Here is a 25,316-nt window from a genome sequence, read left to right on the forward strand (position 1 = left end):
TCCTTTGATTATTTTATCATGAATTCTAACTCATATTCAAGAAGTGCTCACTACGCATATCATGGTGAGGGTTATATTTCTGATGATCCAAAATGTGATCCTTGTTTTTCTTATGAACATTTTTATTATGGAAGACCACAATATTTATGTGGGAAAATTTATCAATAACAAATCTATTCTAATCATCATATGCAGCTTTCTTACCATTTGCTTTAGATGTGGGCATGGTGATGGAGCTTGCCAGGATATGGAGGTAAATGTAATGAATGATGACCTAGGTCATCACCAATGGAACACTAGTGGAAATCAAGAATCAAAAACATAAATCATGAATCTAGGCCTCCACTTGCAAGAGAGACCATTGCATTACCTCCAATCTGAATCTCAATCAAACTTTCAACATGTGCCTTTAACCGATTAAAATTCTATTTATAACATAATACAGATGATGAAGAGGATGATGGAGTAGAATGCTAGAGAGGATAGAAAATATTGGAAGGGGGAAGGAGGAGCTTGAGAATTATCTTATCACCTCATGGAAGATGAATAAAGCAACTTGTGTGCCACTCATGGTCAACCCTCAGCTTGTGTGTCATTCTTATGAGCCATCTTATGTTCAGTCACACACATCATCTTACATGCCTTCAATTGATAATAAAATAGTGAATCTATTCATGTTATGCCTAGACTAATATCATCAAAAGAATAATCTACCCTTTTCAGGAAATTTCTAATGATGAATTTATGGGAGAGGATGACGAGGATACTGAAGTTTTAGTAAAAGAAACAATTGAAAGAGATCCACGTCCAGAACATCATGAAACTCCTGTTCCTCTTCCAAAACTCTTCATTCTAGAATCTCAAGCGATAACTCAATTGAATGTAGTACTGAAGATTATTCCTTAAAAGATGGTAATTTTATAGACAACAGAAAAAAAAATTCTGAAAATTTTGAACCTTGGGTAATTATGCTTGAACATCAAATGTCTTCAATGAGTGATGATGATCCTTTTAAAAATGATTAAATATTCTGAACAAGAAATTGACATGGAAATTTCTGAAAAATAACGTCTATGAGTAAGAGTAATATCTTCTCAAATGACTGAATTTTGTGCCTCATTAATTATATTTAGATGTTTTCTAGAAATTATGTATAATAGATTCTATGAATATGCACTTTCACAGCATAATTTACATATTTTTTATATTATTTTGATAGTTGATTAGCAGTTCACACCAAAAATAACCAAAAAATGAGTTCATCTCTCTCTTCAGTTATACGTGCCTAACCATTATACGTTCAAACTAAAGGTCACATGACTACTGATTGTCTAATTACAATAACGCTCACTGCTTAAATTAACCATTTAATAAGCTACGTCAGGCAGGATGATGGGTATGTTTAACTAAAGTATAAATTCGACTCGCTCATAGTTTATTCAACAATGTCAACGAGTACCCAAAGAATTTTAGTGTTACCAAAATCCGATTGAGACTCAATTTTTTCTCTAAAAGGTGCAATCTTTTCTGCAGATGATTTATCCCCGATGAACAGAGCTTGATGGGTATGAAAATTTCCCGTAATCCCACCCAGCAGACGCAATTTTCGAACCAGAAGAGACAAAAAAATTCAATGTTCGCGGTAATAAATGACTGCCCGAAGATCTACTTAAGGAAGCTGAACATAAATGACAGTCATTCTCTAGTTACGATCAGTAACTGCTCAGATCTTGTCTTTATGGAATTCTGCTGCGACTTGGCCCTCGATCGGAGTCCGGGCTACATTTTTTAATCGTCTTCGATCTTCATCCTCGGTGTTCTTGAAGGCTGTCCACATCCCGGGTACATCTTTTTTTCTCTATTTCATTTGATTCCTCTTTCGGCCAGTCGTGGTGGGGCTGCTGCCTTCGACTTTCGGCGACCCTTCGTCGGGTTGCGTTGGCCGATCATCATCTCCTCAGATTTACTGTTGAACTCGGCCTGCTCGATTTCCAGCGGAAAGGGTAAAGAACACGATCTACGAATCGATCTTTCTGGTGAGTTCTCCGAATATTTCTTTGAAATTCCTGATCTTCTTCTTTTTGAATCGTTCAATTGGGTCGCCATCTCGTCTTTGTTCTTGCAACTTGTCGATCTTTTAGGAGGTGATTAAGGGGGAGTTCTCTTGCATCAGGTGCTGGATTAGGAGAAGTTTTTTTCTTATGAATGGATCCAAGAAACAGCGTCAGAAGGCATGAAATTTCAATTCAATCCATCTCATCGGCCTTGTTATCTGCTGCTGCAGAATGGGTTGTGATCTTCTTGCTCTTCCTTGAGGGGTTTCTCTCATACTTTGTGAGGAGATTTGCTCGGTACTCCAATTTACAACCCCCTTGTCTCCTCTGCTCCAATCTTGATCGCGTATTTGGGGAGGAAAGGCCAAGATTATACGAAGATTTGATCTGTGATCGACATAGATTAGAGCTTGCAGCCTCAATCATATCGGATGAACATCTCAAGCTTGAGAGAGATGACGAAACTGAATTACCTCTTCCTGAGGGAGAAATTTTATCTGGCGACGGTATTCCATTCAAAGAAGAAGAGAGATTACCATTGGAGCAGCTACCCAGCATTAGCTACAAAGAATTAAAGATTTCACCTGATGCTGTTTCAGAAGAAACTCAGTCAGGTGATGATGTGGAACGAAGGGCTGTGATTCCTCTTGTAGCTGAGGATGAAACTCTGATTCCTGCTGATCGATCTAAAGAAGAGCGTGCTATCAGACTCGAAGAGCTTAATTGGAATGTGCTTTATGAGAAGAATGATGGCCCCTCAAAGCTACAGACTTGCTCCAAATCAGTGGTCGCCAATTGTGAGTATCGAATGTTCTTTTTGCAATGATTAAATATTCTGAACAAGAAATTGACATGGAAATTTCTGAAAAGTACCGTCTATGAGTAAGAGTAATATCTTCTCAAATGACTTCTTTGTGTGCCTCATTAATTATATTTAGATGTTTTCTAGAAATTATTTATAAGATATTCTATAAATATGCACTTTCACTGCATAATTTACATATTTTTTTATTATTTTGATAGTTGCTTATTAGTTCACACCAAAAATAACCAAAAAATGAGTTCATCTCTCTCTTCAGTTATATGGGCCTAATTTTTATCTTATTTCAATGGCACAAATTAGTATCACAGCCGTTCAAACTAAAGATCCCATAACGCTCACTGCTTAAACTAGTGGTCTCCAATTGTGAGTATCGACTCCTAATGCAGTTCTTTCTTCTTTAATTCTTATTCTTCTTCTTTCTTTTAATTCACTTAATCCAGTTCGTCACAAGTTCGACTCCTTGCCATTGGAATCATTAACAATCTATCTTTCATAAAATTCATTTGTTTTTTCTTCTCATGGGTCGGTTGGCTTGTTCATGGTGTTCTTCCCCTTAAAACCCATGAGAAAAGCATAGCGTTCTTAATACCTGGATTTGATTTTTTGTTGTAAAGGCAGAGCTCATCGTAATATTATTAAAATAAATACGCGTACTTCTCATGGGACAAAAAAATACGTTGCAGTTGCTGAGGAGACAAGTTCCACGCAACATGATGCTATAAACAACAGCGATCGTGAATTCTCTCCTTTTATGGATGAAGAATCGTCTAAAGTTTCAAGTCCCAAATGTGATTCCCTTTCCTTGATTCCGTTTTGAATATCATACTGAAAATGTGATCATCATCCCTTGTGCTGATTCTTTTCTTCTTTATAGATGAAGTGGGAATTCTTGGTGCTGAATCTATTTCTTCAGCGCCAATCATGGAAGCAGCGAAGAATTCAAACCCTCACGAAACACAATTGATTCATGTGGTTCCACCGAAGGATACCGATCCGCCTTCACAGAATTATTTGGATCTTAATGAAGCCTACAAGATGGCCGTTGCGTACAAGATGAATCACGGATCTCCAAGAGATTCGCTTGGATTCGGCGAAGACTTGAAATTTCTGATGTCCCAAATGTCGTCTTCGCGGGGGCTCGAAATCCCTTGGAGTGAGATGAGTCAGAGTCCTCGCGTGCATGGTCACGGCCACGATCTCAGGATGTTCGACACTTCAGTGACTGTTCTTCATAGCAGTCTCAACAGGAAATTCTCCTTTGATAGGAATGAATCTGGGACAGAGTCGTTGGACGGCGGCAGCATGATCAGTGAGATAGAAGGGGAGGGTGCAGAAGAACGGCTCAAGCGCCAGATCGAAGCGGATCGCAAGTCAATGATGCTGCTGTACAAGGAGTTGGAGGAAGAGAGGAGTGCCTCGGCTATCGCTGCGAACCAGGCCATGGCCATGATCACCAGGTTACAAGAGGAGAAGGCATTAATGCACATGGAAGCTTTGCAGTACCAGAGAATGATGGAAGAGCAATCAGAGTATGACCAGGAAGCCCTGCAAAAGAAGGAACAAGATATCAAAGACTTGAAAGAAGAGATTGAGAGATATAAGAGGCTCTTGGGAGATGAGTCCAACGCCCCTGAACTAAAAAATGAAGAGTTTAATGAAATGTGTGAGGCCCTTGCTTCAGACTTTGCTGATGAGAAAAAGTACATCTCTGAATGGTTAAAGAGGTTGGAAAAGAGCCTTTGCAGCTCAAGATCAAGTAGGTTAGAGAAGAATGATTATTGTGTAGAGAATGATAGGGTTGAGGAAGAAGCTGATCTTTCTACAACAAAGGTCGAAGACTTGGATAAAGGCCACCCAAAGATGGAAAAGGAAAATGAATTGCACGGTATTGGAAATGGAAGTGAACAATCTACCATGATTCAAGGTGCCACAGGTTTATCTGAGTTAGAGGCCGAAATTATGAGGCTGAATGAGAGGTTGAAGGCGCTTGAAGATGACAGAAGCTTCCTTGAGCATGTAGTTTGTTCGGTTAGGAATGAGAATGGTGCAGTGCAGTTTGTAAAAGAGATTGCTAGTCATCTTCGTGAACTACGCAGAATTGGGCTTGGAAGAAACAAGTCGATCACACAATAAGGTAATCTGTTTATGATCATTCTTTGAAGTTATATTCTCAAGCTTCCCGATTTTCTTTGGTTTATTTTACGTTAATTAGAGTTTGCTCATCATAGTCCTCTCGTCATTTTCCCTATTTTTACTCTTTCAGATGATAAGGACGATGGTGAATCTTCATCATATTCGTCATTCGTATAAGGTTAGGATGATGCTGGCGAACTTGTTAAGTTTTCTTGGATGATCAATTTTGTCCAATGGTCATTCTGGCCTTGGATGAACTTGTCATCTTCGGCAAACCCTAACCCCAATGGTCAACTCGCTTTTTTCCATTTTTCTTATCATGAACAAATTGTTACTGATCTGGAAACAATAGATGGGATGAGCGCGATTTTCCCTGCACAAACATCACAATTTACATTTTCCATGGTTCCTTTTTTTATCTCGTTAGCGCATTAAAATCTCTGAGCAAGCAGCTCTTCCCCAATTGTTTGGACAAACACAATAAGAATAAATTATATAGTGACTGCATTTCACAGTATCTCATTTTTTCTAGACTAATCAATGAATTGTTATTTCTAGGGCAAGCAAATGAAAGTTTCAGGTCGCTTATGTTGACAACCAGGAATCCTCGGATCAGAGAAATCAAATCTATATCAGACGATAGACAGGTCAGTGTACAGACAATTGAAAGACTGCACAGGTCATTTTTTCTTAAGGAGATTGCTTTCTTTTCCCCTATTCTTTGTCTGTTCCAAGAGAAGAGAGAATCGATTTTTGAAATTTCTTTTTATCCTTATTTTTATGTCTAGAGATAATTGCTGCCTCGGATGAACCATCTCCAGTGTCATCGAAAGTTTTTCGTAACTCAATTCTAGACTTGCTAACGACCGAGTCATGATGAAAGAGTCTTGGTAGCCATTTTAAGCACTAAGCTGAGATTTTAGTGCTCTTAATAAATATTCCTGATTAATTCACGTTGAGTTTTTAAGGTTTTAAACTTCAATTATATTTCGATTGAAATAAAATTTAAGGTCTTAAGTGCATACTGTCCTCAAGAATGAGTTTCATTAAAAATATGAAACCAAATTGACGAAACATAGTTGAAGTCTGGTCCATATGTCTTTGTCAAGCTTTCCCTCCTTTCTGTTAAGTTCGACTTTGAGTATCATCCTTGAATTTACAAAGCAATACTCATGCTTTTGCAGTAGAAAAAGGTCTATGGTCATCGTGCAAAAATATCATAAAATTTGCTCTCATTTTTCCTTATTAAGGGAAACCGTACATTTAGATTAAAGGGGACAGCAATAATTTGTATATTTAAGAATTTAAGATTTGGATTCTTTCTCTTTGGCATTTTCCCATTGCTTGCATTTTATTGACGTTTGGTTTTACTAATTTAATCTTTTAAATTTTTATGATTTTTTTAACATTTTGATTTTGTTTTGAAACATTTAGTTTTTATCAACTTTTCCCCTTTCTAGGATCTCGTCATATTTCAATTAACCAAGGGACTTCGGATTGATAGCTAAGGTTGAAAGATCCACATGGAGAGGGATATTATCCATTTGGCCTTCTTTGAACTTGAGCCACAAAAAATAAAATAAAATATATCATTGTATGGTAAATAGTTGGATTTTAGGTCATAAGTTTTGACAACTCTTTTCTTCTTTTACCTACTAATTAAATTAAGAAGTGTCATCTAATATATTAACCTTAGACTTCTCTAAGTTGTACAATCAGGGGTGTGTTGCTTTTACATAAACAATAGAATAATAATGCAAACTAATTACAAAACAACTTGTGATAACTACATCCTTCTACAATCACATTGGCGTTGATGCATAAAGATTTGAGAATGGAAGTAACAAACTCATTAATGAATCTCCTGGCTGCAGTTTGATTCCAAATTAATTGCGGCTCTAAGAAAGGAATTGGCTTTTAAGATTTGAATAATGAGTGATCTTCCAGAAGCGCACTTATTAAAATTTAAAGGAAATGTAAAAGCACAATATTTTGAATCATTAACATATGGTTGCTTCACCCTAGAAGTCAATGTTACTAGCCATATCTTAAGGGAAGTGAAAAGGAATCTTCAATAAGGATGCTTTTGTCTACCTCTTCATTTAATTCATAAGTTACCATTTAAACACATATCAAGAGTCGTGTAGTTTTATAATGGAAAATGACCAACCGATCTAAAGAAAAGCTTACCAGGAAAACACTGAGTCAAAGTTATAAATCAAAAACTTCGTGAGAAATAAATTCATCTTGAGAATATTTATATATCGTTATTAGAAGCCTGTCACACACATAGGACTAATTTTGAATCTCAACGCTTTCATGTAACTTGAGAACTCTATGGCTCAATGAACGAGCTGCAGGTTTTTACGGTTCCATCATTGCAAATGATTCAAAAAAGGGATTGACACCATAATTTTTTTATTTTGCTTTCAATTGTCTAATATTTTAGAATGAGTATAAAGGCCACGCAGTTTACATAGTGAGACAACCTAGGGGTCTTGACGTAATGAACACAAATGATATATTTTAAGGTGATTGGCTTGAAAGTATATTGGAAACTCAGTCAAAAGGGATATGTATGGTCTAAAACTTGAGTTTAATTCTTCATTTCATTGTTAAGTTTATAAATAATAATGGATGAATAAAACTTTATAATGAACTTAGGTTCTGAATGTTTTTTTCATAATGAGCTTTAAGGAAATGTTTTTTCATTATTTTACAATGATGGAGAGAGAAGTTTTCGATATAGTATTTTGGCTTTTTATACCTCGAACCATTTTTGGAGACAGTTCCAATTGTGTTCTCTCTTGAACCATATGTATGACTTCCCCTAGTTAATGATAACTTTATTATAAACACAAATCTCTAGTACTCGATCTGGTATTCAGATACTCATCCATGAAGTGATTGATATAAATATGCTTTGTAATTTATTTTAGAATTACATCAACCAAAAATCCTTCTTTAAAAAATTAAAAATTGACTGGTTAAGTTAGCCTCTTAATGACACTTGGTTGACCTATATATATATATAGACTAGTAAAATTACAGCCTACCAGTTTCTGCAATATTTATCCAGGTAGAGTATGCATAATTATCCCTCTTATTAATCATTATAGACTATTCAATCAGTGGATATATTTATTTGAAGCTATTTCCACTTTCACTCATTGTTACTAAAATTATCCCTCTTATTAATCATTATAGACTATTCAATCAGTGGATATATTTATTTGAAGCTATTTCCACTTTCACTCATTGTTACTAAAATAATGTTCATATGGGTGACCAAGTAACTAGATTATAAACAATGGGCTGTTTTAAATGGCATTGCAAAGCCACAAATTAAGATTAAAATATCATTTCAACTGATGATTTATGAAAAATAATTGATATTTTTCTTACTAATCAGAGAGTAAGGGTCAGATCCATAGAAAATGTGTAATGAAAAATTAAGTTTCTGTTAAATTTGTATTTTAAATATTTTTAGAATCATTTTTATATTTTGTATTTTATTATTTTATAGTAACTATTTCAATGAAATAAAATAACAAATAAGTTAATTAATTCATGAATTATCAAAAATATATATTCCATTTCAAAATAGTTTATCTGAATTATTTGAATTTTTTAAAGAGTGAAGAAGAGTAAAAAATATATAAAAAAAAACTTCAAGTCTGTTTGATTTGATTACATTGCTTCAACCGATGATATGTGGGTGGCTGTTTGGGTACCCACACAAAAAAGGTGGCAGTTGGGACGGGAAGGCAGTGAGAAAAAAGTGGGCCAAGGTGTGGTGTATGAAAAACAATGTAACTTTTGCTACAAGAATAAAACTTGTAATGTAACTTGATATTTCGGGATTGAGCGGCTCATGTTACACCACATGGAGGACAGGGACAGTCATGTCATGCAGCAGAGACAAATAATGTTGATGTAATGCTAGTGATAATGTGACAATAAAATCCATGAGAAATACTAATCCAGAATATACGGACACCAACAACCACCAGGCTACGGTAAGTGTGACCTAGGAATGCCACTAGGCTCTCGATGACCCAAACGACGCATTGAAGGCAGACGGTGCGAGTACGACTATTGTCGCCCGTTTGTGCACCGTTTGAAGCGCCAATCAAGATTGTACCAATGGAAACCTATTCCCATTTGCCTGATTCGACAACAGTGGATGGTGAGCAGCAGGTAGGCATGATATGGTGCAGGTAGACGCAACGACACGCCGTCGGGCGGTGGCGCTAGTAGTCGCGGCGGCGGGTGTGACAACAGACACAAAAATGGGCGCGGCAAGGGCACGACAAGGGCACATTGGTAGCAGGCTACGACGACGTGCCGACGGGGGGCGCAACGATGGGAGCGACAACGGGAGCTACGGCAGGAATGATAACGGGCACGGGAGCAGGCGCGATAGTGCCACAAAATGGTAGCCGCAACGAGCGATGGTGGGGCAGCAATAGTAGGGTGAAGTGGCATGGCGGTGCAGTGACATGGTGATGTGATGGCACGGTGACGCAGCAGCACGGCAACACAGCAGTGACGACACGGCGACGGTCGGTCGATGCCAGCTGCGAGAGCAATGCAGGTGGCACAGACAGCTATGGGCGATTGCGGGAGCGGTGAGGACACCACAGAAGTGTCGCGGGCGGTCACGGGCGGCCGCTGGAGAAGGGAGGGTGGCCGGGGGAGCGACGAGGGCAACCGTAGGCAACCGTAGGAGCAGCCAGGGTGGCCGATGGCAGTCACGGGAGCAACAAGGGCAGCCTCGAGAGGTCGCACAAGCGGCGAGAGCAGTCGAGGGTGGCGCAAGGCATCCGCGGGGGCGGGGGACGGTCGAGGGGGGCACCCGAGGGGGCGTGAGGCATCCGCAGGGGTACGGGACAGCCGAGGACATGCGTGGGGTGGCTGCTGGTGACGCGGGGCAGTCGACGGCGGTCACAAGGGTGGCACGGGGCTGCATGGAAGATCCATGGCCGGCGGCGACTACGGCACCCCCATATCAGTTTCCAGTGAAAACTAGGGTTTCTGTCACTCAAATTTGCGGTGGCATTTTCATAATTTTGGAGAAAACTTTAAAAAATACACTAAAAAGGGGAAAAAACTTCAGAAATCACATTTTTTCTCAGAATTCTCCTCCTTTCTATGGGGGCACCCTCCACCCCCTCTTATAGGGATAAATATGGGCCTTCCCCCTTAGAAATAAAGGGTAGAAGGCCCAATGAAAAGGGCCTAGGGCTCCCTAATAGGAGAGATACTAACTAACATGCCCACACCATGTCACCACACAGCGGTCCAAACACGTGTGAACAAACAAAAAAACAAACACAAACGCGACCGACATACAAGGCCTACTAAACAAGGAAAATATAAGGAAAGATAATGTAAAGCTTGTGACTAGGCCGGGTACTCTAAAGGCTGGGTTTTGCGCGTGAGCCCTCACGCGACGAACTGGTGCGACCAGGTCTACGAAGTTGGATTGTCCCCTATCAACTTGTGCATTTGTGGAGGTGTTAGAAATATGTGGATCTATGCTATCCTCCTGGATAGTAACCTAAGAAAAAGAATTAACAAATCAGAGTCAAAGTTTTAAAACCACATGAACCTCTATAAACATAGCCCCTTGATCAACTTTGGTGCATCTCTTCAAAAATCTCTTTCTCCAATTTTGAGGCCACATCAACCTTCAAACTTTAAGAATAAAGAATATAACTAAATGATATTTTAAAGAGGTTTTTCACTCATCCAAATGAAATTCGGGAAAAAAATCCAAGGTTGAAAAAATCAAGGGGAAAGAGAAAGTTCAATTTAAAAGTTAAAGCCTAGCTAGTGGACTAAACCCGCATGATTGGAAGAGTTAAGTGAGGTTAGCCTTAAAACCCTAAATAAAAACAGAAAATAAATTAATTCATGTCTTATAAATTATTATGAAATTACTTGAATAAAAAAACAAGGATTTAAACATGTGCTTTATAACTTTCGGATGATAAATTCAAATAATAGAACACATAATTATCAAACATTATTTGATGATATCGAGAATATATGATGATTTAACTTCAGTCTTCCATTTTATCATTTCACACCATCAACAAAACCTAGAGTGAAAACTTCTCTTTTATTATCAAACATGTCTAGCATTTTATCAAAGAGACGTACTGTGGGATTTTCATTAGTGGACTGTCTCATTATGCTACCTAGAAAGCATTCATTTGCCTCATGATACCTCAACATATTGGGTAATTTTTATCATGGAAGGTATCACAACTGGGATGCTTGATATGGACTAGAAACCTTACACTATAAAATAAGTACACAAATATTTCAATCCAGTGAGTCATGCTGGGTACTTAAATTGAGTTTAGAGTCCACCAATGTGGATTTTTCAATTAATTTACCTCTATCCCATAAATGATATTTTCCCCGTAAGTCTATGATATTTACACAGACTGTTATAAATTAAATTCATTGATATAATTCATGTTCAAACCCATCCCATTTGGATAAAATTAATTCATATTCATCCTTTTTCTCCGTTCGTGATGCTTCCATAGAGGTTAATAGTGGCCAAAAAGATACAAAAGGAAGCTAATATGGCCTATCCCCTTCAAAATTTGTTGCATGGTGGATTATTATGACTTTAATTAACTGTAAAGTCATAGTCAATACCTGAGTGTAAGTAATGTGTGATGTGGCTTTCCCAGGTTTAGCATTGAACAATCAAGCTTACATCCACATAGGCCTTAATCCTACAAAGAAATTTCATTGAGCGAGCTATGTTTTATATGATCCTAATAAGGATCACTGACAAAGAAAAATGGGGCGTTAAATTTGTCCTTGTTATCATTTTCCCTTCAATCAAATATATATATTTTAATTTGTAAACTTATTCAAAGATGTATACATGAGAGTAAGGTCGTCTCCATAGGGATTGGATCTTAGAGTCAAGTATAACTAATGATTAGGAGCGTAAACAAACACCACTAGGTGTTTGTTGTAATGTCTAAGAGAGAACAAGAAAGATTTTAATAGTGATTTATAAAGAAAGTCTCCTCTAAAGATTTTATTTGGACCTAAAATTTTATATGTGTAGTAGAGATATTAGTCATTTTAGGAATGTTTTGGAGAATTATTAAAAGTTGATTTTTAGGAGAAAATTAAGAGTCAAATATTGAAGGTGAAGTGTTTGATGAAATGCCTAATAGAAGAAATTGGATTTAAATGGATTTTATAAGGAACGATAGTGGTTTTTTGCGGTGTTTTATCTTTAGATGTATATATATTAGGAAGTATATCTTCCTATATTTTGTTATATATTTTTATATATTTTTAATTGGTTAAAAATATTTTTAATTGGTTAAAAATATTTTCAAATGGTTATTCAAAAATTGTTTAAACACAAGCATATCAAGTGTCAGAAGAAATGCCTGAATGGAGTTTTCGACATTTTTATCCTTTTGCTCGAAATCAAAATATTTTGATTTTGAGAAATGGATTTAGGATTATTCCTCAATACTTTCTTGTAGTAGATTATACATCAACTAAAAATAGCCAAATCATATTTCACCGGATTTCTGCAGTAGGTGGAGGTCGTCGATGGCTCCTGACCCCGCTCCGGCCGTGTCGTCCTTCAGGAAAGCATTCCTTGAATTTCTCCCTCTTCCTCTCTTCTCTCTGGGTAATCTCCCTTCAGGCCACGGCTTTGTCACCGCCTTTGACCCAGAGACTGAGGAGAAATGAGAAGAAGACGGAGGATCTTCCCCTTCATCATTTTTTTAATTTCAAATAGGCAACTCAAATTTGGCAGCAAAAGATCAGTTTCTGGCATTTGACTGAGCAGTTTATAGGTCAGGAATGGTCCAATGACCTTCCTAACCAATATGGGACATTCCTGCCTCTGTCTCTGGCGACGAATCAGCAAAAATCCGCCTTCTCGTCACCAAAATAATGGCTCTGGCGACAGAGACGGTGGCAGTAGGGGGAAAAGGTCGACAATGCCCTTGGACCGTTAGATCCAAGAGTCGGGGATTCAATGGCTACGATTAAATCATAGTCGTATACCCCCAATAAGTTTGATGGTCTTCTCCCAGTCAGCAGCGTCCTCGTCAGCCTCAGCTATCCACATGTCGGAGTTTGATTTGTCCTCGTCAGCACTCCGTGCTGAGTTTTTTCTGGAAAATAAAATAAAATAAAGAAAAGAATTAGAATATGATAAATGTGGATGGGAATTTTTCACCATAATATGGACCACATGGATATGAAAGGTCATTAAAAATGGTAATGTATCTAACAGGGTGGTTATGAAAATCAGAATCAATAGAATTATCTTTTCATATTGAGGAAGTTTAGAAAAAAGTAAAATTAATATTCTAAAATACGTTAAATTTACATAAAATAGAGATTTATAATGGATATCCAAATATTTTTAATTCATTTATTTATGGGAAGTTGATGCTGAGAGAAATATAATGTGATAGATATATACAAATCGAGGTATTCATAAAAATGGACTCATATACAGAGAACTTGAAAGATAATGAAATATGGATTAATAAACACAGATATGTGAGTTGGGTTTATCATGAATTCTTTTTAGAATGAACTGATGCATATAAATTGATCTTCATTCCTACTTATCTATTTGAGACTTAATTAAATACCTGATGCTGAAATTTTATTTTATTTCTTCCAGTTTGAATGTATAAAGTGCAATTAAATTATGTCAAATGATAATTTAATTGATTAGATTTCAACATCTACTTCAAATTGGTTTGAGAAATATGGGTTTTAAGCCAGGAAAAAATATTGACAAAATTGAGTGAAATATCCTTTGGATTTTAATCAAATTATAATGTCATCTTTATTTCAATTAAAATGTTTATCATTTTTTAAGTCAATGAAGTATCATATACTACGAGGCTTCCAATGTTGAAGCATGAGGTGCCATCCCAACTACTCTAAGCTTTGGAGGCTGATGAAGGGGAACCTATAGATTTGGTTATTGGTTTATCCTCAGGTTGAGTGGGCTTACACTTTGGTGCATGTAAAGTTTATAGGGAGGTTTTTGATAAACTATTTTATAGGAGGGTTCCCAAGAGAATATTAAGGTGTATCTTAAACGTGTATAAATATTTTATCTCTTGGTCTTTGATATCATTCAACTTATATGTCGCCAATTTATGAATAATTATACTGATTTGATAAAAAAGATTTCAAATTTTATTTTCACTGTTAAACATAATTTAACGGCTAAAACATAATATGTTTAAATCATGAAGCCTGATCCATCCTAGACGTAAAATTGGTGATTGAATTTATTTTCCCTATTGTTCTTAATCATTTATTATTTCATCATTAAAATTGTGCGCCTTTTCATCAAACTACTTCATCTCATGGAATTTGACTTCCAAAGGTTTTTCTTCCTAATTTATCATTTAATTCTAGTACGGTCCCCAAATTGGTAACAAATGAAATACATTTTCATTTATAAGGGGGGTGATTTTTTCTTCTTATAAGAATGGCAAACTACTGGAAATTCACAAAATTTATGAAACATGAGAACTAATCAAATATGTCAGAAATATGACTATACATATATTATTTGTGGTATTTTCTCTTCATTTTTCTCTAAATTTGGATTTTCCTAATTTAAATTATCGCCTCAAATTCAAAAATTCTGAATCAGAAGTTGTAAAATACTTTTTTAAAAAACGTTTTTTTAGATTTATATTCATAATCGAATAGATCTATGTATTGCATGCATCACTGAGGGGATAATACTCAGATTTAATGAAGAATGTAATCCAGAACTTGTGCAAAATTTTAGTTCTACAGTAGATAGTTTTAACCATGTGCTGCTTGAATGCAAATTTACAGAAACCCATGAAATCTCCAGGGGGAATGAGAGACATATTTCCATCATTCTCTGAATACTGATGACATACTGACAGTAAATACCTAATTAAGGTGATTTAATGGCACCCCAGTTTAATCAAAATTTTAATCGTTGATGAAAATATATAATTATTGCATACACAGATACATATTATCAAATCTGCGGAAAAACTTAATTGTGTTTCCGAGTATGGTTTACATGGTACTTTGATATATTTAAAATCCAATAAGATTATCAAATAAATACAATGTTCGGGTGATTTAATGACACTGTAGTTCCATCAAATCTTGATGATGGTAATGCCGATGAAATTTATTTCAACGTTGATATAAATATTAATTTGATTAACAATTAGAACAAACAAGAAAAAACAAATGTGAGACATCAAACAAACTTCTCACAAATCGAGATTAGACAGTCCAATGAAATCTGATTAAAACGTTTATGCAAATATTAACTTGATTAACAATTAGAACAAACAAGAAAAAACAAATGTGAGACATCAAACAAACTTCTCACAAATCGAGATTAGACAGTCCAATGAAATCTGATTAAAACGTTTATGCAAATATTAACTTGATTAACAATTAGAACAAACAAGAAAAAACAAACGTGAGACATCAAACAAACTTCTCACCAATCGAGATTAGACAGTCCAATGAAATCTGATTAAAACGTTTATGCAAATATTAACTTGATTAACAATTAGAACAAACAAGAAAAAACAAACGTGAGACATCAAACAAACTTCTCACCAATCGAGATTAGACAGTCCAATGAAATCTGATTAAAACGTTTATGCAAATATTAACTTGATTAACAATTAGAACAAACAAGAAAAAACAAACGTGAGACATCAAACAAACTTCTCACCAATCGAGATTAGACAGTCCAATGAAATCTGATTAAAACGTTTATGCAAATATTAACTTGATTAAAAATTAGAACAAACAAGAAAAAACAAACGTGAGACATCGAACAAACTTCTCATAAATCGAGATTAGACAGTCCAATGAAATCTGATTAAAATGTTGATGCAAATATTAACTTTACTAACAATTAGAACAAACAAGGAAAAACAAACGTGAGACATCAAACACAAGAAAAAACCAACGCGAGACATCAAACAAACCTCTCACAAATCAAGATTAGACAATCCAATGAAATTTGTTTAAAACGTTGATACAAATATTAGCTTGATTAACAATTAGAATAAGCAATAAATAACAAACGTGAGACATCAAACAAACCTTTCACAAATCAAGATTATAAAGTTTAATGAAATTTCACAATCCAATGAAACTTTGATTCAAATATTAGCTTGATTAACAGTTAGAACAAACAAGAAAAAACAAACGTTATATATCAAACAAACTTCTCACAAATCAAGATTAGACAGTCCAACGGCCAACAAATTACAACACGAACGGTTAGTTTAGAGTGGCAAAATCGTTGATAAACATCCCCGCGAACGAACTGTTCTTGAGTCCGTCATCTCTATAAATAGTTCATTTCTCTGCATTTTCGATCACCGATCGCTAAGATTTTCAATCTGTTTTCGAGAGAAGATCGTCCGATAGAAGAGATGGAAGCGGTCGTCGTCGCCGAGGAGGGCCCTCGATCTGTAATCGCGCTCGAAAATGTGAGCAAGAATGGCGTTCTGAACAACAGAATTCAAGTTTCCAGCAGCAAGAAGCCCGTACGGTTCTACGTTAATCTAGCCAAGGTATAGTCCTCTTTTCTCACCGAATTTTTAACAGTTCTTTGGATTTCTTTTCATTTCTTGAGTGTATTTTCCATTTGATTCATGAAAACCGACGTATGATGTTCTTCCCGGTGTTTAATTTTGCAGAAGATCATGAACCAGCACAACGAGGTCGTGCTGTCTGCTCTTGGGAGGGGTACGATCTCAATTTCTTTGGAATTAATTCTGGATTTCTGTTAAAACTGAATTTCAAATTTCCACTCTGTTCTTATTTTGGTCACAGCAATTGGGACAGTCGTTAGCATTTCCGAGATCTTGAAATCCGACGGCTGGGCTACTGAGAAGAGTAAGAACAGAAGGAATTCTTTCGCTGATTTTCCAAGAACAAAAACTTCAAATTATTGATCCAAACTCTTCGATCGACAGAAATTTCTACATCAACCATCGAATCAAAAGCCGAGAACAAGGGCCGCCTAATTCATAAAGCCAGGGTAGGCATTGATTCAAATATCAAATTCAGCTGGATTCATGGATTTAAACTGATCTTGCCGATTTATTTATGCAGCTTGAGATTCTTCTTGGAAGGGGAGAGAACTTTGATGATCTCGTGAACGGTGGAAAGAAGGAGGAATCATCACAAGAACAGACGAACTTAATTTCAGAAATTCAGGAGAATTAAACATTGGTTGGCCGCCGCATGATGGAATAAACCCGGACAACATGAATTTTTTTTCTTTTTTTTTCAGCGGAAAATCACTTCTGTATAAAGCCATGTGGAGTGTGTTCGCTCCATTGGTCGCTCAGTTTGATTGATAACCAAGTAGATTTTTGTTGACATCTCTCTCTCTATTTATAAATACAAACACATAAATATCATATATGTCTATGTATATCTCCCTGTGTATGCATAAATACCATACACATCTCTGTTATCTATATCCCTATTTCTCTCTTTTATTGACAAACATTAATGTATATTTTTATCCGTCTCCCTGTATATCTCTTTTATATAGATCCATATATCTCTCTTCATTTCGCTCCTTAGAAATGCATACATAACTATATCTGTCACTATGTCTTTATCTCTTTGTTTATAGATACAAATTTATGTATCTTTCCCCATATTTCTCTTCCTATGTATGAATACCTCTCTCAATGTGTATAAATAACTATATATATGTTAACAATTCTTATATATATATACACAAACATATGCACATTTGTCTCTCTTTATCTATCTTTATATCTCCCTATATATGCATACGTATCTTCAATTATCTTTCTTTTTATAAATAAAGACATATACATATTGGTATATCCGTTTTTATCTCTCTTTATCTAACCCCTATATATGCAGACGTATCTCTAATTATTTCTATATATTTATCTCTATTTTTATAAATACAGACACACACGCATATGTCTCTCTTTATTTATCTTCTTATATATGCAGACATATCTCGAAATATTTATCTATATATGTCTCTCTTTATTTTTATAAACATATATATATTTATCTATCTCTTTATATATCTTTATCTCTCTCCCTATATATGCATACTTATCTCCAAATCTTCCTACATATTTTTCTCTCTTTATCTCTCTCTCTCAATGCATACATATTTCTATATCTCTTTGTGATCTACCTATTTATCTTCTTTATGTATATTAACATGCACGTATATATCTATCTATGCATCTCTATTTGTCTCTCTCCCTATACATGCATGCATATCCCCAAATTTTGCCATAAACTTTCTCTCTTATGCATATATATCTATCTTTATATATCCCTATATATTTGTCTCTCTCTTTTTATTTATAAACACACACGCATAGATATATCATTTATCTCTCTCTTCTTATAAATAAACACACGCACACATTTATTATTTCTCATCATATATAATCTTATTTTTACACACCTCTATATATTTATCTACTGTCCTAATACACAAAAAAACACATATATATCTATCTCGGAATTCCTCTCCCATTTATATTTATCATACATATATGCGTGTCTATCTCTATATCTATGTATCTTTATCTCTTCCCATGCATACAAACATACACACATAAATACATGTCTATCTCTATATCTTTATCTCTTCCTAAGCATACAAACATACACACATAAATAGATGTCTATCTCTATATCTCTATATCTTTATATCTTGCTATGCATACAGACATACACACATAAATAAATGTCTATCTCTATATCTCGATCTCTTTGTCTCTTCCAATGCATACTAACATACATACATAAATACATGTCTATCTCTATATCTATCACTAGCGGATTTCAATTATCATGACACAGGATATCTATCCAGATGCCGCTCTCTGCGCGAGGACAATTGTCGTACGAAATCGAAAATCCATTAAACGCTTGTCAGCAGCTTCCGGGAAAGTTCATTAGGATAAGTTTTTGAAAATCTGGAGTCAGTTGGCGGCGTTTGGTAGCGATTTGAAGCGATTTCTCCAAATTTTTGATTATAGAACGATTCAAGGACGACGATGAACGGGGATTTTGCGCGGCAAACCTGCCTAAAACTACGATTTTCGGGCGAAGAATCGACCAATTCCGTTGTTTTCGTCAAAGCGACGTGGTTCGCTCTGCGCTTCGATCTCTCCATCGTCGATGGCGTCGACGCTTGGATGTGCGACGGTCTCTCTCTCTCTCACTCCGACTCCGTTTGTTTCTTTGATTATTGTCTTCATTTTCGTGGCGATTTGCTGAGCAGCGTTGCCAACTTTGAGCAGCGGCGGAGGCGGAGGTGGCGCGAAGAGCGGCGCAGTTGGAGATGCTGCCGTCGGAGTTCATGGCGCTGACTGAGATGCACTTGGCGTCTCAGCAGCTCGGTTCTGCTTACAGATTTGAGGATATTGGCGACGGACAGAGAAGAGTGAGGCCTTGCGTTTGTTCTTTCTCAGATTTCTCTATTCTTCCTCGTTTGATCGGTGTTCTTGCGTTTTTGGGAGTAGAATTCGTTCTGAAAGAAGATATTCATCCGACAACGCATGCAGGAGCCTTTCTGCATCCATGAACTGGAAAATAAAATGTGCTGTAGTTGTCTAGATTTCCTTGTTTTCTCGAGGATTTTAACATTTGTTTTCGATTTGTGAAGAGGTTTTAAGTATGGGTTGAGTTTTCAGTCGATCTGGAAATCAAACACGGCTTCTCAAATGCTAATCTAGGGAATTTTTTTTTGGCGAACTTGGATTTACCGATTGTTGTTCTAGAATTTTCGTATTTGATTGTTATTTGAAGGTCCATATAAGTTTTTACACGTCGTAGGAGCATTTCTGCATCCAAGGATCAGAGAATAAAATATGTGTGATAGCTGTCCAGATTTTAACATTTTTTTCTAAATTTGTGAAGGCGTTTTTAAATATGGGTCGAGTTTTGTCGATCTGGAAACTAAATACAGCGCCTTAAATGCTAATCAAAGGGAAAATAAATTTCTCTGTCTTATTGTTTTGGTGACTTGGGTTTACCGCTTATTGTTCAACAGATTTTGTATTTTTTTTGGTTTTGATATGCAGCTGTCCTGGACTTTTGAGAAGCGAGGGGAGATTATGGAGTGGCGATGGGATTGTGAACTCTGTGGGGACAAGAAGCGAGCAACAATTGAATTCCTGGACTCTCTTTTAGATATGCATATTCCCCTGGCCGTAAGATGAATTTTCTCCGAACGAAAGTTTTTTTTAACTGAATGTATCGCAATTTTCTTCTGTTCTAGTCCTTGCTGACACCCCTAATCCCTGGAAAGCCCATGAACCTTTCCCCCGTGTATATTGCCCTAGGTATGGTTCCTAAGTTCATGGGAATCAAAGTCTAGGTGAGTAAAAATGTCTATATATATATATGTCAGCTGAAGGATCATACTTTTTATCGATACCTTGTAAAACTGCACTTGTAAGTCCACCCGGGCAGAGCGTCCCACTTGTAACCCTATAAATTGATGGGTTTGGTTATTGAGGTTGAGAATTTTTCAACTTCTTGTTGCCCAATAGGGATCTAATGTTCATGACAATATATATCTAGTTTCTATCTTTCACGGGTTTGGGTTCTTGGATGTGAGAATAGCAGATGATCCAAAAATTCTTCAGTGCATAAAGTTTTATCCTTAAACAAAGCTTATTATGATCTGTTAACTGATATTCCCTTGGAAATTTTAGAGGCTTAGTGAGAGAGCCAATGGCAGTATCTCACCGCTTGCAGCGAAAGACCCTGAGCTGAAGATCAGACAGAGGCTAAAGAATGAAAGGGTCAAGGCCGTGTGGGACGACAAGAAGCACACTGCATTTGTGAGAATCTGCTTGGAACAAATGCGTGCTGGAAACAGGCCCCACAAAACCCTAAATAAGTTGGGCTACATGAATCTAGCGAGAGAGTTCCATAAGCATACAGGGTTCTTCTACCACAAGGACCAGCTCAAGAACCACTGGGACAGCACCAGGAGAGACTGGCAAGCCTGGACTGCCCTTAAAAATCAACCAGGCCTTGGATGGGACTGCTCAAAGGGAACTTTCTCTCAGACAGAGGATTGGTGGGCTTGCTTTGCCAAGGTATTGCAATTAAATTTGCATCATAGATGATAAGTCTTGGTTATCATGTGTTATTTATCAATCATCTTCGCACAAAACGTGGGGTTCTTTTTCCATATTCACAGCTGTTGGGTTATTGTACTTTTTTTATTGAAGATCCTCCCACAAACCATGGACTCTTTGCTTGGCAAATAACTCTTAAATTGTTGTATCTTCTCTGGCTATCGCCTTCCCCTTAAACGTGGGATTCTTTTCATTATGAAATCAGCAGTTGATCGTTGCATATGGACATGTGGGTCTCCCTAGTTTTGTGGCGCTTGTAACATGATATCTTTTTGGCTACAACTTGTATGAAGAATGGAACTCTTTAAAGAAGAATACAAATTGAATTGCCTTAGTTGAGGACAAGGACTTTTTTTATCGTCTCCACCTGTTCTTTTGATCGTTATTAAGTTTGGCTTTATTATCTTTGATCGTCTCCCGCTGTCTCTTAGTGCCTTGCTCCCGTTCCTCTGTAATTCTCACTTCCACCTGTTCCCTCTTATCTCTCTTCCAGTTCTTCCAGAGCCTCTCGTAAGATCCCATTGAAGATTGTTGGTCACTTCTTTTGAACATTCATATCATGGTTTGTTTTCTAGATGAACAACATTGGAATTATCGTATTTTGGTGATGGTTTTGTCATCTCATTTATGTGTTCTTGCAGATGTTCCCCGGCAGCGAGAAGTTTGCCCATCGTCCACTGGAGCACCAAGAGGAGCTGGACCTCCTGTTTGGGGGAGGCTCTGGCCAGTCCTCCTCTGATGCCACCACCAGGGACTCCCAATCAGCTCAAACTCCAGAAAGCCACGCCGAAGATGAAGTGAATTTCTGTCTCACAGCTGCTGCCATTGCTGGGACGACAGAGGAGTCTGCAGAGACGATAGAAAGGCCCGAAAAACGACGGTGCAAGGCTGGTGGCACGGCTGCCGGTTGGGAGGCTTGCATGAAACAAGTCTATGACATCCTACTGGGTGGATCCAAGCTTCTTGGATCGGATACGGTTGACGATCAAGTGCCCATCCCGCAAGCCATGGCACTGCTCAATACCACCCATGCCATAGAGAGAAACTCAGAGGAGTGGCTGTTTGCAGTATCCAAGCTCCGGAACGAGTCGATTCGGCAGCTTTTCCTAGCTCTTGGGGATGCAGAGAGCCGGGCCGCATGGATCAAGAGGGAGTACAGGCTGAGCTTGCCCATGGGTAATTAGGTAATCTTTGCATTGGCCTCTCCGGGTCAACTCTCAGAGACCGTTGATTTGCCGCAAATATATGTTTATCATGTGTAAATTAACTTGACTGCCCAATTTTCTGATGAGGTAAAATATGATGCCATTGATTTGTAACAATAATATTTCACATTGCACACCCGTCTTAAACTGCCAAAATTTCCACCCAAGATCTATTCTCGGAGGCCATTGATGTTTGTCATGTTTATCTGTTTACCATAGGTACTTTGGTTGATGCCATTGATTTGTCACGATAATCTTTCACATTGCTCACTCTTCTTAAACTGCCACAATTCCACCCAAGATCTACTCTCGGAGGCCATTGGTGTTTGTCACATTCATCTGTTCACCATGGGTACTTTGGTAATCTTTCTTGTTGATCATCCGCCGAGGAACAGCTCCATGAGGCCATTGATTTGCCACATTTTTTTGTTTACCTTGGGAAATTATGTAATGTTTCACATTGTCTATCCTTTTTGAATGTGCAAAAAATTCCAATGAGGGTCAACTCCGTGAAGTCATTGGTTTGCTACAAATATTTCCTCACCATGGGTAACCTGGTAATTATTCTCACTCATCTACCTAATTTTACAGCTACATTTGGCCCCCATGTTTACCGCTTTGTGGCCATTGGATTTTTTTTATTGGCAAAAACACGATGCCGGGTACAACCAACCCAAGGGTTGTGCTTGTAGACTGATGCAGCCATGCCCTCGATGCCACCCAGGGGGTTTTAAACATGAGCCAACCAATATCTATCAAACATGAGCACATATGTGATATACTTTAACCACCTATCTATACTATGTCAATTTACCACCCTGGGCTAACATTGAGGACATTTGACACAAATATTCAGCATCAGTAACTATGTAAGCCTTTTTTCGCTCTAACCCCTGTTACCCTGTCAAACTCATGGACCAGGTTAATGCTTTGAGCGCTTTGTTCACCCTGGGTAAATAGGTAACCTTTTGCATTGACCACCTCTCTAATGCTGATATATTTGACACCCAAGGTCAAATATATGTTCACATTGGGTAATTGTGTAATATTTGTTGTTGATCATCCCTCATGATGACAGAGTCACCGCCCAAGGTTAGAGTCTACAGATGGAGAAAGAATCATCATCCATCACTTACCAAATTGTCATTACATTATTGTTTTGATGTGATGTGATGACTCCATTGTTTCCTCATGGTTTTAGATTCACATTTTTACTATACACTTTGAAATTCTGGCTTCTCAATGGGGATAATTTTTTTTTTGATAATCTTATTTGATAGATGATAAACTCAAAAAATATGATAACATGCAAATAAGAGCTAATCAAATGCTAATTTCATCATATTTGTGGGTTTTTAACGTTTAAAAAACATTAAATTTTATTGCATGTTATTAGAATTTTATGTTAAAACAAGACTTTTCTTAATTTTCTAGAGAAACAATACTTTTTGATAAATAATTAGATCAATCAACACATTTTAAACGTTTTAAATTGAGTTTTATAAGAAATTAAATGTTTTTAATTGACCCATTTCTATGAATAAAAAAAGAAATCAATAATAAAACATATTTGAGACATTAATAAAGCATTTTTATGCATAAATAATTGTCTTTACATGTTATTTAAATTATTTAAATAATTTATATCTATTAGAAGTGACGAAGGAAGACATGAAGTCATTTTAAATAATTTAGCTTATTCATATTTTTATGATACACCTTTGTAATTTTGGCTTCTCACTAGGTATAAAATTTTATTTTTTGATAATCTTACTTGATAGATTAATCACCATAATTACTGATTGAGGTGACTCATTTAAAGAATTTAGATTTATTAGAAGTGACTATGGATGACATAAAGTTTCCCATCAATTTGATTGAATATCTTTCATTGAGTTCACACAATCAAAGACTTTCTCTATCATATCTAAGGTGATTTCACTTTTTAAGTAAAGAAATGGGAGAAAATTGGCTGGATTGCCCCACACATCTGTTCTTTAAATAATGGGGCCTATCCTATCATCTATCTCATTCCCTAGACTTATAGGCTGCACTCACATAGTTAACTAGACTAAACAGAATAAAATTCAAAGAACCTAATTTACCAATTACCTCCCACCCCTCAAAGGTAATACTTTAGCTACCTTAACATAAACATGTTTTTTTTTGTATGGAAATTAATAAATAGAGGATTATGTCTGGTATGATATCTAAGGACAACAGATCTTAGATAGTTATGTATTCGAATGATTTTAAATACATTTATGTTATAGTCATATTGATCTATGGGTGCCTTCTCAAAAAGTCATCCAATTTGGGTGCAGATAGTCGTCTCCTTAAATAGACATCTAAACCATTGCAGGAGGTATAAACCATAAGAATTTGTAACATGTCATTTGAGTAATTTTAAAAACATTCAGATTGTATAAGATTATTCCAAGTTGGCTTTGAATTCTTATTATGGAAGAATAATACCAGCCCATGAGTCTTTAGGTGCTCATTCATCCCAAGAAAAAGATAGTCTCCCTTCCTTAAGTGACCAAGGCCTTGATAATACCAATTAAAAAAAAGAGTAAAAATATTGTTGGGGTGATGTGGTTCTGATTTTTATTTTTCAGGAGAAGAGAGTCAAATAGAGTTAATTTGGGAGAATTCAATGGGTGAAACCTAAAGTTTACTGGATGAGATGGATGGATGATAATCTCAATTTTAGGGTTAAAATTCGTTGTTGGTGATTGAGATTATTCAATAAAAATATATTTAACCGTACTTGAAAATACTTAGTTAGTGATGAGTATGGATTGTCTCCACAGGGAACGATAATTAAGGAATTACTTTCTTAAACTAATGATGATCAATGAGAGGATCGACA

The 25,316-nt window shown here is 36.5% G+C and overlaps 3 protein-coding genes across 9 annotated transcripts; all 3 read left to right on the forward strand.

Moving 5' to 3' along the window:
• Window positions 1-1,709: 1,709 nt before the first annotated feature.
• On the forward strand, window positions 1,710-6,656 carry LOC144711702 (myosin-binding protein, putative (Protein of unknown function, DUF593)). 4 transcript variants are annotated; one of them, XR_013583642.1, is made up of 7 exons: window positions 1,712-2,036; window positions 2,174-2,851; window positions 3,561-3,665; window positions 3,752-5,011; window positions 5,141-5,188; window positions 5,569-5,657; window positions 6,471-6,656. XR_013583642.1 is itself a non-coding variant. In XM_078585715.1 (6 exons), the coding sequence occupies exons 2-4, from the start codon at window positions 2,206-2,208 to the stop codon at window positions 5,008-5,010; spliced, it is 2,010 nt and encodes a 669-aa protein (XP_078441841.1). In that variant the 5' UTR covers window positions 1,712-2,036; window positions 2,174-2,205; the 3' UTR covers window position 5,011; window positions 5,141-5,188; window positions 5,569-5,725. The 4 variants fall into 4 exon arrangements, 2 of the variants coding, with proteins under 2 accessions (XP_078441842.1, XP_078441841.1); XR_013583643.1 differs by lacking the exon at window positions 5,141-5,188 and having other exon boundaries at window positions 1,710-2,036; XM_078585715.1 differs by lacking the exon at window positions 6,471-6,656 and having other exon boundaries at window positions 5,569-5,725.
• A 9,736-nt stretch (window positions 6,657-16,392) lies between these two features.
• Window positions 16,393-17,488, forward strand: LOC144712003 (uncharacterized protein At2g34160-like). The gene is made up of 5 exons (XM_078586179.1): window positions 16,393-16,640; window positions 16,767-16,815; window positions 16,903-16,965; window positions 17,046-17,110; window positions 17,185-17,488. Exons 1-5 carry the CDS (start codon window positions 16,500-16,502, stop codon window positions 17,296-17,298), a joined length of 432 nt encoding a protein of 143 aa, XP_078442305.1. The 5' UTR covers window positions 16,393-16,499; the 3' UTR covers window positions 17,299-17,488.
• Window positions 17,489-18,982: 1,494 nt separating this feature from the next.
• On the forward strand, window positions 18,983-22,977 carry LOC144711805 (L10-interacting MYB domain-containing protein-like). Of its 4 annotated transcripts, XM_078585881.1 has the most exons (6): window positions 18,983-19,293; window positions 19,389-19,531; window positions 20,172-20,300; window positions 20,808-21,197; window positions 21,881-22,423; window positions 22,664-22,977. In XM_078585881.1, the coding sequence occupies exons 1-5, from the start codon at window positions 19,143-19,145 to the stop codon at window positions 22,421-22,423; spliced, it is 1,356 nt and encodes a 451-aa protein (XP_078442007.1). In that variant the 5' UTR covers window positions 18,983-19,142; the 3' UTR covers window positions 22,664-22,977. The 4 variants fall into 4 exon arrangements, with proteins under 4 accessions (XP_078442007.1, XP_078442006.1, XP_078442010.1 ...); XM_078585880.1 differs by lacking the exon at window positions 22,664-22,977 and having other exon boundaries at window positions 21,881-22,564; XM_078585884.1 differs by lacking the exon at window positions 22,664-22,977 and having other exon boundaries at window positions 19,149-19,285; window positions 19,370-19,531; window positions 21,881-22,564.
• The last annotated feature ends 2,339 nt before the right edge of the window (window positions 22,978-25,316 follow it).

Source organism: Wolffia australiana, chromosome 14, assembly GCF_029677425.1.
Source record: "Wolffia australiana isolate 7733 chromosome 14, ASM2967742v1".
NCBI classification, from domain to species: Eukaryota; Viridiplantae; Streptophyta; class Magnoliopsida; order Alismatales; family Araceae; genus Wolffia; species Wolffia australiana.

Excerpts from the sequence above, each read along its gene's own strand:
- LOC144711702 (XM_078585716.1), top strand. The coding sequence starts at position 2,206 with ATGGATCCAAGAAACAGCGTCAGAAGGCATGAAATTTCAATTCAATCC. Across the intron at positions 2,852-3,560 it reads CAAATCAGTGGTCGCCAATT|TTGCTGAGGAGACAAGTTCC; the intron begins GTGAGTATCGAA and ends AATACGTTGCAG. Across the intron at positions 3,666-3,751 it reads TAAAGTTTCAAGTCCCAAAT|ATGAAGTGGGAATTCTTGGT; the intron begins GTGATTCCCTTT and ends TCTTCTTTATAG.
- LOC144711805 (XM_078585881.1), top strand. The coding sequence starts at position 19,143 with ATGAACGGGGATTTTGCGCGGCAAACCTGCCTAAAACTACGATTTTCG. Across the intron at positions 19,294-19,388 it reads CGACGCTTGGATGTGCGACG|CGGCGGAGGCGGAGGTGGCG; the intron begins GTCTCTCTCTCT and ends AACTTTGAGCAG. Across the intron at positions 19,532-20,171 it reads TTGGCGACGGACAGAGAAGA|CTGTCCTGGACTTTTGAGAA; the intron begins GTGAGGCCTTGC and ends TTTGATATGCAG.
- LOC144712003 (XM_078586179.1), top strand. The coding sequence starts at position 16,500 with ATGGAAGCGGTCGTCGTCGCCGAGGAGGGCCCTCGATCTGTAATCGCG. Across the intron at positions 16,641-16,766 it reads TCTACGTTAATCTAGCCAAG|AAGATCATGAACCAGCACAA; the intron begins GTATAGTCCTCT and ends TTAATTTTGCAG. Across the intron at positions 16,816-16,902 it reads GCTGTCTGCTCTTGGGAGGG|CAATTGGGACAGTCGTTAGC; the intron begins GTACGATCTCAA and ends TTTTGGTCACAG.